Here is a 13,880-nt window from a genome sequence, read left to right as displayed (position 1 = left end):
AACTTCCTTGTCCATTCTCTCAGCTGATGCCCTTGTTTCTTATTTTATAAAATATTTGCAACAAACAGAAGACAACTTTCACATAACTCCTGCCACCACATCTACCCCAACTCTCCTTCCCACCCCGTATCCCTTCCCATATCTTCTGTCTCCTCCAAGGTTACTATGGATGAATAATCTATACTCCTAGCTAGGGTCAACTCTCCACTGTGCATTAGTCCCATTTCTCTTTGCCTAGTAACAAACATTGCTTAGCAATTCTCACTCCTGCATCATTTTCTTTTCTATCTACTGGATTATTCTATCAGCACACAAAATATTATGACTTATCTTAAATACAAGAAAACTCTTGATCCCACATCTTTAGCTATTGCTTACTTCCCCCCCAGTTACCAGTAGAATGTTTTGAAAGGGTTTTCTCCAGTTCTCTCCTCCCAGTTTGTCTTGAGCAGTTCCAGTCGGACTTTTGCCCCCAATATTTCACCCCAAAATGCTCTTATTAAGGTCTACCAGTGACCTCCTTTTTGCTAAATTCAGTGGTCAGTTCTTAGTCCTTATCTTACTTGATTTAGTTGCAGCATATAAAATAGTTGATCACTCTCTGCTCTTTGAAATACCTTCTTCTCTTAGATTCTAGAGTACTACACCTCCTGGTTTCTCTCCTACCTTGCTAACTACTCTCTTAGTCGCCTTTGCTAATTTCTTATCTCTCCAACTTCTAAATATTGAAGTGCCCTAGGCTCAATCCTTGGATATCTCTCTTTTTTAAACTTATTCTCTTAGTGACCTCATCTAGTCTCATGGCTTTGGCCAGACCTCTTCCCTGAACTCCAGACTCATATACCCCAGCACTCCTGCTTAGGTGTCTAACAGCCAGTCCCAGTTTAATTCAGGTCCAGAACTGAGCTCTTGATATTCCCTCTTCAGATCTCTCACAGTCTTCCCCACTTAAATAAATGGCAGATCTTCTACCAGTTGCTAAGACCAAGAAAATTTTGGAGTCATCTTTGACTCCTGTCTTTCTTTGACATACCACATGTATCACCAAGTCCTGTTGGTTCTACTTTCAAAATATATCTGTAATCTGGTGACTGTTTCTTACCATCTCCACTGCTACCACTTAGTTTCAGGCCTCCATCATCTCTTACCTTAGTGTCCTTGATGATTTCTCTTTTTTACCCTTGATCTTCTTCTATAGTGAATACTCAATACAACAACCAGGTTGACCTTGTTAAATAGAAGTCACGTCAATCCACCCTCCATTTCACTCAGAGTGAAAGCCAAAGTTCTTCACATAGTTTATCAGATCTTACATGATTTGTACACTCTTAATCTCTCTGCTAGTTTTCTTTTACAATCCCCTTTTTCTCTCCATTCCACCACACTAGCTTTCTTATTTCTCCTTGAACATTGACCATCAATGAACTATAATATATAATGCTCTTTGCGGTACAAATGACATAAACCTTTTGGGGATATGTATCTCTTTTTGATTAGGGATCAAAGTTAAATTAGTAAAGTTGTGATAAATATTCAGTAAGTAATCATGAGATAAGTAGGGATAAGAATATGATAGAGCACTTACAGAACAAAGACAAGTTATGCATTACAGTCGGTGACTGGATTCGTGTCTATAGATTTTTGTTTAATGATAATGGAGTATACTGCTCATTTTCTGTTTGATAAAATACAGTAAAGATTATAAGTTTTTTGCTCAAGAGATATGGAGAATTTATTAAAATTGATGAGAACCACAAAGATTATTAAAGACTTGTAAAGTAAGACCTTTGAATATAGGCTAACGCCAGATCAAAAGACCATTGTAGAACTGGCAGCGAGAAACTTTACCCAGGTAGTAAAGTATAGACTAATTTATTTTCGTTTTCTTCAGGACTTATAGGAGTTTGTTATTATGCTAGTAGTTTTGTTTTGTTTTTTTAATTTGGTAGCTATAATTAATTGTCTTATGTTAAATCTTTAAAAGCATAAGTTTTTAGGGATAAATGTATATTTAGACCAGTTCAGTGAAGTGTATGGCTTTTCAAATTATGGTTTAATCATTTAAAAAATTATTATACTTAAAATGTTGCTGTATTTGACAAATAAAGCTATTTTTGGAATAACCTGGTACATCATATTTTTTGCAGTTTTTGCTGTTTATCACTTTTTAGAAAGTTCAATTTATTTGAAGGTAACTTAAGCATGCCTGTTTTAAATCATTTAAACCTGTTTTTGTTATGTAGGTCTTCCTGTGTTTTCAGAAAGTTGCTGCTGAAATCCTTGGAATCAAGTTAAACAAAGCAGAAATAGAACAGTCACAGGTGATTAAATTGAACTGTATATTTAAAAAAAATAATTTATTTCTTAAAAGACATTAATTTTCACCCTGAATCCTTTTACATTCATGCATTCTATGTACATATCCCTAAAAGCCTTAAAAATAGATTGTGTGTATGAATCAGTGTTTATTGCAGAAGATGGAGGATGTTAACTTTTTGCCGAATGATGGAACCTCATTGAAACCTCATTTTGTCCTTTTTGTTGGAAAAATGAGATTAATACAATAAAAATTTCATCAGTGGTTAAATAATGGGTTAAGGAACTGACTGTATTATTTTGTACTTCTTTATTAAAGTTCTTCTTCCATGATTACTGTACAATATCCTTTTTATATTTTATACAAAATCGCAACTCTAATATTTATCAAAGGTTAGTGTTAACTAGTAAGAATTTACCCCATTTGGCATCTTCCATGTTTGCTTTGGTAAAACATTATTTTTTCTAAAGTCTTGCTCTTTGTTCTTCTCTAAAAGGTCCTGCCTTGTAATGATATTAATTCTTCATGTTATTTTATTGTTAATTTAATAATGGTATTAATTATTGGGGATTTCTGAATTCTTTCACTATTCGTAGACAGTTCTCTTAGACTAAGAAATAAACATGAATACCAATAATCAAGCATTTAAAAATACCACTACAATAGCATACCAATTCACATGTTTGATTGAATGAAAAATCAGAGCAAGAGTCTGTAGTTTAAAGTCAGGCTTCGGGAGTGATTTGCTTAGAAGCAACATATAAATTACACTTTCCCTCAATCCCCTCCATTCTGTCCCTGCTCTGTGAAGCTAAAAAAGGTATAGCAATCTCTCCCCATCATTAAATTTTTCTTCAATTCTTTTAGAGTTAGTTCTGTCATGGTCGCTCTTTGTGTGTGCATGTGAGTGTGTTTAAACAACTTGAGCAGATATCAATTGAAAATTGTTTAGGGAGGGTGGGAGGGAGGAAGACAGGAGGGGGAAGATATGGGAACATATGTATATGTATAACTGATTCACTTTGTTATAAAGCAGAAACACACCATTGTAAAGCAATTATACTCCAATAAAGATGTAAAAAAAATTTTTTTTTAATAAAAAAAATTTAAAAATAAAAGAAAATTATTATGCTGATATGGCTGTTCCTAGAATTTCATTAAAATATTTGGAACTCTGGAAATCTACTTTTATTTCTCATTATTCAAAAGACATTTCAGCACTTACTGTGGCCAGGCACAGTGTTCCAATATTTGTGCCATATAAATTGCTCCCAGACACAAAAATAGCTACTTCGTTTTGGCCTAGGAGGATGGATACAAGAAAGAGAAATTACCACGATTTGCTTGATAATACTGACCTTGGCAGACCCCAGAGGTCAAGTGATTTCCTCTGCTTTTTAGCTTCACTTCCTAAATGATGTTTCTCCCTGATTTGATAGTCTATGAATGATTATCAAACAATCATAAATGATTTATTAGTCATATATTATAAGTGTGGTTTAGTGGTGAATTCAGAGGAGATTTAAAAGAGTTTAAGATACACTCCTGGGCTTCCCTGGTGGCGCAGCGGTTGAGAGTTCGCCTGCTGATGCAGGGGACACGGGTTCGTGCCCCGGTCCGGGAAGATCCCACATGCCGCAGAGCGGCTGGGCTCGTGAGCCACGGCCGCTGAGCCTGCGCGTCCGGAGCCTGTGCTCCGCAACGGGAGAGGCCACAACAGTGAGAGGCCCGGGTACCGCAAAACAACAACAACAACAAAAAGATGCAGTCCCTGCTTTCAGTGAAGAAAATTAATATATTATGTGGTACGCACTGTGTTATCTCATTTTACCCTTATAATAACTCTGTGGGGCAGGTGGCACTTCATCATTTTATGGGTAGAAAACAGACTGTGGAGAGGTTAAGTAACTTGATCTACTAACCTACAGCTAGGCAGTGGTGGAGTCAGGATTTGAACTCAGGCCTGTCTGATAACAGTGCCCCTAATGTTTCCATTCTGCCATATTAGGGGAAGATTTACTGTGTAGTTTGGAGTAGGGAGTTGAAAAAGAAGCTGGCATGAACACGTTGAAAAGCTTAGGTTGTATTTTGGAAACAAAAGAGGAGTTTGGTTAAAATAAATGACCATTTGTGTTGGAGTATGAAGGGAATTTGAGAAAAAGATTATGGAGATTTATGAATGCCAAGTTTGATAAGTTTTATCTCATGTATTGACAGTGGAAAATAATTTTAAGCAGGGAAATAAATGAAAGCAGTTTTTAGATAGGATTAATCTAATGGGATTTGTGTGTGTGTGTATGGATGTGAAAGAGATTGAAAGCAAGGAGACTGGGTTACTGTCCTCATGTGATAAGGACCACAATAGGGGTGGAAGGGAAAGAATGGATATAAGAGACATTTCACAGAAGAATCAGTAAGACTTGTGGAATGACTGGGTAAAAGGGAGAAGAAGTCCAAGATCACGCTGAGGTTTCTCACCTGAGTAATGGAGAAAAGGGGAGACCCAGTGATGAGCCCCCCCAAGAGGAGAAGGTGTACTGGTGTGGCACAGGAGGCTGCACTGAGAAGGGAGTGTACATCGCTTGAGCCCCAGAGCAAGTGCTCAGGTTCAGTGACAACTCCAGAGAGATGGAGTAACTGGGATACTTTTGAAAGACAGAGTTCTAGGGAAGCTTTATTAATATTTGTAGCTCACTCTTAGTCACAGGAGCCAAAGAGTTACTCTTTGGACTTTAGAGATGGACGTAACATCTAGGCATATTTTAACTAAAGCAGCATCAGATGTGTTAACTACATAGTTCCCCAGCCTCCTTATGCACCCCACCTTGTTTGTTAGTGTACCCCATCTTCTTTATTATGCTATAAAGTTTAATTCTATCTTCAGTTTGTTGGTGTTGACTTTGAATTCATTCATTTGAAGATGAAATCAAGCTGCTAGAGCCCTCCTTTATTGTGTTTGTCAGAATCCTTTGTATAGGGAAACCTCATTCTCCATTCCTGAGATCAATGAATTTGGTGCTTTTGCCAGTTAAATTATTTATTTCACAGTGGAAACATTTTTGAAAGTTCATTATTTTTTTTAAATTTTTTTATTAAAAAATTTTTTTAATGCATTATTTTTAAAAGATGTTTCTAAGAACATACTTGCAGGCTGTGTTAAGCACAGTGTTTTTTTTTTATTGAAATGTATTTGACACAACATTTGACAGGACAACATCTTTCTTGTCCCCCCCCCCCATCTCCTGGAAACCACCATTTTATTTGTTTTTACAAGTTTGGCTTTTTAAAATTCCACATATGAGTAATATCCTACAGTACTTGTCTTTCTCTGTCCGACTTATCTCATTTTGCACAATATGCTCAAAGTCTCTTCATGTTTTCACAAATGAGAGGATGTCCTCCTTTCTCCTGGCTGAATAATATTACATTGTATATATATATATATATATATATATATATATATATATATATATATATATATATATATATATACCACATTTTCTTTATTCACCTATCAATGGACACTTAGTTTGTTTCCATATTTTGCTTATTATAAATAACACTATAATGAACATGGGGGTGCATATACGTTTTTGAGTTATTGTTTGATTTTCTTCGGATAAATACCCAGAGGTGGAACTGCTGGATGGTATGGTAGTTCTATTCTTAACTTTTTGAGGAAACTCCATATTGTTTTCCAGTAGCTGCACCAATTTACATTCCCACCCATAGTGCATAACTGTTTCCTTTTCTCCACATCCTCACCAGCACTTCTCTCTTATATTCTTTTTTTTTTTTTTTTTTTTTTTTTTTTTGTGGTACACGGGCCTCTCACTGTTGTGGCCTCTCCTGTTGTGGAGCACAGGCTTTGGACGCGCAGGCTCAGCGGCCATGGCTCACGGTCCTAGCCGCTCTGCGGCATGTGGGATCTTCCCGGACCGGGGCATGAACCCGTGTCCCCTGCATTGGCAGGCGGACTCTCAACCACTGTGCCACCAGGGAAGCCCTCTCTTATATTCTTGATGACAGCCATTCTAACAGGTGTGAGGTGCTATCTCATTGTAGCTTTAATTTGATGATTAGTGATATTGAGCATCTTTTCATGTACATGTTGGCCATTTGATGTCTTCTGAAAGTTCATTTAAAACCAAAGAAGTTCAGATTTTATATCTGTAGAGAGTGGGAGAGTAGGGAGGAAAGGGAGGGAGAGAGAGAGCTTATGCACCTGTTTTCTGTAGTTTTTATGTCATTTGAAAGATTCCTGAGGGAATTCGGTGTCACAAAGTGATAAAGTATTTTGTATTATTTTATACAGAAGGAGCTAGGCTATAGACTCACCAGTTACACGCAAGTTGACACTATAGTAATTTCATTTGTGACAAATATTTATAATAAGGTTTTAGTCTTAGTTCCATTCACTGATTATTTAAAGAGATTCTGCTATTTTAATTCTAACCTAGAATATTCCTGTTTTGGAGTCATATAAAATGAGTTATCAACACACTTTACAAGCTTTTCAAGGAAGGGAAGAGGGAGAAAAGAAAGGGAATACAGCTTATTAATACAGCAAACACTTTTTGCGAGTCTACTTTGTGCCAGAACACTAGAATCTGGGATACGAAGATGAATAAGTTAAAGTCCTTGTCCTCAAGGACTCCCAGAATACATGAAGGCAGACAAATATGTTAAGTATGCTCTAGATGCGTTTTTTACAATTCCCAATTAGTGACATTTTCACTGGCCAGTTAATAAACTATGACTTTGTTTGGTTTGAACTAGGTATGCATTAGTTTCTTTTTTTTTTATTGAATTATAGTTCACTTAAAATATTATATTGGTTTCAGGTGTACAACATAGTGATTTGATATTTTTACAGATTACACTCCATATAAAGTTATTTAAATACATTGGCTATATTCCCTGTGCTGTACATTACATCCTTGTATTTTATTTATTTTATACCTAGGAGTTTGTACCTCTTAGTCCCCTTCCCCTATCCTGCCCCTTCCCTCTTCTCTCTCCCCACTGGTAACCACTAGTTTGTTCTCCATATCTGTGAATCTATTTCTGTTTTGTTACATTAGTTTGTTTGTTTTATTTTTTAGATTCCACAAATAAGTGAAAGCACATAATACTTGTTTTTCTCTATCTGACTTATTTCACCAAACATAATAACCTCCAAGTCCATCCATGTTGTTGCAGATGGCAAAATGAGTAATATTCCATTGTGTGTCTGTATGTGTGTGTGTTTGTGTATGGCACATCTTCTTTATCCATTCATGTGTTGATGGACACTTACATGACTTCCATATCTTGGTTATTGTAAATAATGCTGCTATGAACATTGGGGTGCATATATCTTTTCAAATAGTGTCTTCATTTTCTACAGATATATACCCAAGAATGGAATTACTGGATCATATGGTATTTCTATTTTTAGATTTTTGGGGAAGCTCCATAGTGTTTTCCATCGTGGCTGCACCAATTTACATTCCCACCACCAGTATACTAGGGTTCTCTTTTTTTTTTTTTTTTTTTTTTTTTTGCGGTACGCGGGCCTCTCACTGTTGTGGTCTCTCCCGTTGTGGAGCACAGGGTCTGGACGCGCAGGCTCAGCAGCCATGGCTCATGGGCCTAGCCACTCCACGGCATGTGGGATCTTCCCGGATAGGGGCACAAACCCGTGCCCCCTGCATCGACAGGTGGACTCTCAACCACTGTGCCACCAGGGAAGCCCTAGGGTTCTCTTTTTTACACATTCTTGCCAACTTGTTATTTCTTGTCCTTTTGACAGTAGTCATTCTGACAGGTGTGAGGTGATAATCTCATTGAGGTTCTGATTTGCATTTTCTTGATGATTAGCATTGTTGAGCGTATTTTCATGTGTCTTGGCCTTCTGTATGTTTTGTGTGGAAAAATGCCTATTCAGGTCCTCTGAACATTTTTAAGTCTGTTTTTTGTTTTGTTTTTGTTTTTTTGGTTTTTTATATTGAGTTGTATGAGTTTTTTCTGTATTTTGGATATTAACTCTTTATCAGATATATCATTTGCAAATATTTTCTCCCATTCATTAGGCAGCCTTTTCATTATTTAATGCTTATTTAATGTGGCCTTTTGTTGATGCTTTCCTTCTCTCTGCATAAGCTTTTTTTTTCCTTTTTTAAACATCTTTATTGGAGTATAATTGCTTTACAATGTAGTGTTAGTTTCTGCTGTACAACAAAGTGAATCAGTTATATGTATACATATATACGCATATCCCCTTCCTCTTGCGTCTCCCTCCCACCCTCCCTATCCCACCCCTCTGGGTGGTCACAGAGCACTGAGCTGATCTCCCTGTGCTTCTCTGAATAAGCTTTTAAGTTTGATTAGGTTCCATTTATTTATTTTGCTTTTACTTCCCTTGCCTGAGGAGACAGTTCCAAAAAATATTGCTAAGGCCTATAGATCATATTCCATTTTTTTCTTTTACTATTCATTTTTAAAATTGATTTTTTCATATAGTTTCAAAACCAGGTGGGATAAAACCATGTAGATAAACCTTGTGTTTTATAAATTAGGAGATGGTGAAGTCCAAAGAGGTGAAGTAACTTGCCCAAAGTTGTGAATGTTACTGGCAGCCTATAATGGCACATTATACAGAAGAAAAAGCTCCCACTGTCTGTAAAATATCATGCTTTTCAAAATGTTATATCCATGCTTTAAATGGTAACCTATAATCTTTGCACTTTGAATTTGTATCAATCATAGTATTCTTTAATTTATTTAATATTCTTTAATAGTTTACACATCTGTTTTCCATGCTAGACTCTTATGCGTCTCAAAAAACAGAGATCATGTATTATTTATATGAATGTTTCCAATACCTAGAATAGTGGTTTGCTTTGAATGAGTGATAGTGACAGGTGTTTCAGCTGTCAAAGTATGTTTACTCCATATCCTGAGCATGATAAACTATGACTTTTGCAAAGGTAAATTTGTTACTACTATCTGGACTAAAACACAGTTGTAGAATTGACCAAATTTATCTTTAGTGTCTTCTGAAGAATCAGTCTCTATTGCTTATACCTTACCTCAACTCCTAGGTTGCTTTCTTTCTTACCCTTATGGAGAGCTACCATTTCCGGTATCCACTCACAACTCTTTGACAAAACAAGGGTTAAGCTGGTGTTCAACCACACAGCTCCCTTCCTCTTAGGGCCACTGCATTATTTTCACTCAACTGACTAATAGCAGAGAGTAATTGAGTGTACTTTGTGGCTCCAAAAATAAAGGTGGGTGTTTTGTAGGAAACATTTTCTCTGAAAATGTCAATGAATGAATGACTTGTAAACAAGCCGACTACTGTGAAATCACCTATCATGAAGTTTATGACATGGAAATTATGCTTGTTTTACTCATAGAAAGCAAAGCTCTGAATATGCAGAGCTTTGGTTCTGGCTTCCAGTTCAGGAACTTTGTGCAAAGCTTTATGTCAAACAGCCAAGGCCCCCAAGAAAGATGTTGCCTTGTTAGTTCTTCATTGATTTGATGAGAATTAATGGTGAAAATCCAAGTCATTTATGTTAGTCAATAACTTTGACCAGAATGTCTTGACCACAGGTCAGTAACCTGGTTGTGTTTATAGGATAGGGTTTAAACCATCATTTTGGAGGATTAATGAGTTGCTTACTGATTATGAAAATCCCTTCTCTTTATTGTAACCCATAGTTTGGTGTGAAACAATTAGTTTTGGGGAGGCCAGATGATGGTGTTCAGCGTTTCACTGATGTACCCCCCTCATATGTCATGTGGCAGGTGGTAATGCTTCTGTTGATAGCATCAGGCTGAGTGCCTAGTAAATCATGAGTCTTATCCAGAAGTTAATAGTGCCTGCTAGAGAACTGAAGCAGAGCCCATCCAAGGCTAATATACCGTAGTGTCCTGTTCATTCACTCTCAGTTGTTTATCCTATCTTTATAAACATTATCACAAGCAGCAACCTGATTAACATGTTTTTTTCTGTATGTGCTAATTAATAGATGCTATTATGAAGGAAGATATTTCTGAAATAAAATATTTGAACTCATTAAAAGCGAGGATAGTTTCAAGTCCAAAAAATTGGGGGAGCGTGTTATCTCTATCATATCTGTCATATGTAGTCTTTTCATCTTAAGGGTTATAGCAATCAAAAAACCTAACTAGTTTTGATTATTTAGCGAAACTCTTAGATAATTGAAAACAACAGCTGTTGTGCTTAAATATTGTATGTCAGAATTTTTTTTTTTAACGATAGTAAAGTGTGTTTTGAACTTATTTATTTCTGTATGGAATTTGGAAACATGGAGGTTAGGGTTGTGTGAGGGGTGGGGGAATGAGCTTCAAAAGAAAGTCTTTGAAAAGTAATAAATATTATTAAATGTAAAAATTGTAAATGACATATAGCTTCCTCTGATTTATGCATCCTCTCCCCACCTTCAAAGAAAATGAATCACTCCTTCTTTGTTCCCACAACATATTTTTAAGTCCACTAGTAAAGCACTTATCTGGTATGACAGTTAGCTGTGTACATGTTCTCTTCCCATTAGGTCCATAGCAACTTATGAACAAATCCTGTGTAATTCATCATTTGTTCCTAGTGTAGAGCAACTGGCATATAGTAGATCCTCAGTAATGTTTGTAAAAAGAAATTGAATTGGTACCTTGGCTGCACTTTAGCATAGAAAAGCCCCCAAATTCTTAGTTGCCCTCTGAAATATTGGGCATTATATATATTGTGTGTAATTGTGATATCATAAATAGAACCCACAGCTTCTCTGAGAGGTTCAGTAGACATGTCTATTTCAGTAATTAAATAGAATTGTAGAGAATAATGTTTCTTGGATCTTTGTTCATTTTCTTTACTTTTGTATGCATATATTTTGCTATTTCTTTTGTGACATGTCTAAATTTATGTGTGTATTTCTTTTTCTACTTTGGTGTTTGTTCCCTTCTATTTTCAGTCATTGAATAAACTTTCCATTTTTCTTTCTTTTTTTCCTCTTTCTTCTGCATCTTATTTATGTTGTACGGAATTGACAGCATATTGTCAGGGCAGAAATAGTGAAGTACCCGGAAGAAGATAATCAACATACCAACTCTGCTCAGAGTAGAATCTGTTCAGTACAGTAGTGCAGGTATTAATTGATAAACTGTTGCAATTTGGGGGAGGAGGGTGGGGAGAGCTAGTGAATGCTGTCTTGTTCTTTTTTCTTTATGAATAGAGAAGTTCAAATGATTATTATACATTATTGGGAATTAATATTGCATAAGTCCTGGTTTAGAACTTTGAAAAATTGATCCTTTCCTGGGAGACTTATGACTTACACAAGGAATTGGGAAAAAAATTAAAATAATATTTCAGTTACTTTCAAACGTATTTGTCTTTATGGTTGTGTTTATTACATGTTCAGTGAAGTGGAGAATTGAGGCAGTTATTTCATTATTCATTCCTTACCATTTTTTCCTGAAATAGCCTGATAATTGAAAGAGTATTTTTAAAATTTGCCTTGAGTTACCCTTCTTTGTCTGCTTGTGTGTGCAGAGTTAGTAAAAGAGTTGAAACCAGTAAAGGATTTGTTTTACTTTAAATAATTACTTAGAGATGAATGTTAGGGCATATTGCTAAATTCATTGTTTAAGATATTCCTTGAAGTGTGTGTTAGAGGGAAGAAAGGAAGAGTTAAAAGTGTCTTTTGGTTTAAATTATTTTAAAAACATGAATATGAGGTAATTTTCTAACTTTCTCATTATTCTATATTTTGTTAGAGTCATTATTCATAACCAATAGTGAGCTATTTGGAAGTAAGTTAGGGATTTGGGAGAACAGTTTTAAAAATGGGTTGCTTAACACATTTCTTCTTTATATGTAACTTCTCTTTGACATTTATATCTCTTTTCACTAACTCACAAATTGATAAACATTCTTTAAAAAGTTATGACTGGATATAATGATTTATGGAAATATTAATAATGATATTCTTTGAAATGGTGAGGTCTTATCTATGAATTAAGATATATAAATGATTAATTTTAATTCCTTTGCTTTAAATTATAACCAGGGCTTAATTTTTCATATTGATTTGCCAATTTTTTATTAGACTTGTGGTAACCTTAAGTTATTATTGTCATAAAACCAGAGAAGACTCAGTAAAAGAAATGCTATTACATCCTTAACAGAATTACCCCTACCCCGCTACTCCCTCACCCTCCACCAAAATATATCCCAGCTTGACCTTAGTTGGTCCTGGCTGGTTCTTTTAATATCAGCTCCTGCTTCATTTATGATATCTATCATCAGGAGTTCACCAAAGTTCAGAAAATAAAAATATACTTTAAGGAGCTCTTTCTAAATGTTCTGATGTCCTGATAATAACTTTGTTTTCTTTTATGACAGAGGGTGGTGAAGGCAGATATTGTAAACTACAACCAGGAACCTATGTCAAGAACTGTTAACCCTCCTAGAAGCTCTGTGTGTGCAGTTCAGTGAGCGCATTTTTCTTCTGTATTGATAGTTCTGGCTGCCCTTCGCCTCTGTGTGGGCTCGAGGACCTGTAGGAACTTGTTTTATCAGTGACCATCTCTGTAGTTCAGTTAACGCTTTCCTCTCAACTCGCTTCATCATTGCCTGTTGCCTCAGCCGCAGGCAGCTCCTTGGACTGGAAAGAATTCAACTTTGGGACCACACACTTTGAATTCAAAATGGAAAGCCCGTTCTCTGGAATTAGACTGCTTCATTGAAAAAGAATAATGTTGGTTCTCTTTATGTCCTCACTTCTTTTTTCCCTGATGTAAGTTGTTTTAAACAAATATGAAAACTATCTAAGTCTTGATCATCAGCCAGGATTTTGCCACAGCACAGTTTCATACTCTTATCTGAACTCATACCTGACAAAGTATGCTTCAGAGTGCAAACATTTAAACGAGTAATATATTTTATCTACAGATACTTAAGAAGGCATTCTTTTGCTGTCTATTGTGAGTGAAAATATATAAAGCTGTATCTAACTGAAAATGCTTGAAATAAAGCTATAATAGAAATATTTTTTTCATTTTTTAAAAAAGAGCCTAAATTCTTTATATTTTAACTGTAGCTCACAAAGTAGTGAGTATTGGATATTGTATTTTTATTATTATATCATGGTCATTATGTATTGTGTAATACTCAGGTTAGATGGCTTTGTGAATTCTGATAAACGTTCAGCTGATGCTCCATGTGGACTTTCTCCTGCCAACTGTGTAAGAGTACTTCCAGAATGAATTCTGACTATTGTTGGATCATTGTGGATCAGACTGTACCTGATGTTCAGACGTTTTTCTCCTGCAAATAAATTTATTTAAATTACTTTGGGGGGAGAATTTTCTTTCAGCCATCTTCCCTTTAGTTACAGAAGAACAAAGTGTTTTTGGATACAAATCAGTGATCATGTGAAGTTTAATAAACATTCAGTCACTTAGAGTTGTTAGGGTATTTGTTGGACTAGTTAAAATCCAGACCCCATAGCCTGGCATTTCAGGAGCTCCATATCAGCTGCATCCTATCCGC

The 13,880-nt window shown here is 35.8% G+C and overlaps 1 protein-coding gene across 1 annotated transcript in view; it reads left to right on the top strand.

Moving 5' to 3' along the window:
• The window catches only part of RAB28 (RAB28, member RAS oncogene family), a 102,684-nt gene extending 89,004 nt beyond the window's left edge, over positions 1–13,680 (top strand). The window contains exons 6-7 of the mRNA XM_082637577.1: positions 2,244–2,321; positions 12,732–13,680. Coding sequence (XP_082493703.1) covers positions 2,244–2,321; positions 12,732–12,824 — 171 coding nt within the window. The 3' untranslated portion in view covers positions 12,825–13,680. The remainder of the gene's footprint in view (positions 1–2,243; positions 2,322–12,731) is intronic.
• Positions 13,681–13,880: the final 200 nt, after the last annotated feature.

Source organism: Mesoplodon mirus (genome assembly GCF_964341445.2).
Source record: "Mesoplodon mirus genome assembly, chromosome: 2".
Classification (NCBI taxonomy): Eukaryota; Metazoa; Chordata; class Mammalia; order Artiodactyla; family Ziphiidae; genus Mesoplodon; species Mesoplodon mirus.
The sequence above is the reverse complement of the archived record's forward strand: the minus strand, read 5'-3'. Positions and strand labels throughout refer to the sequence as shown.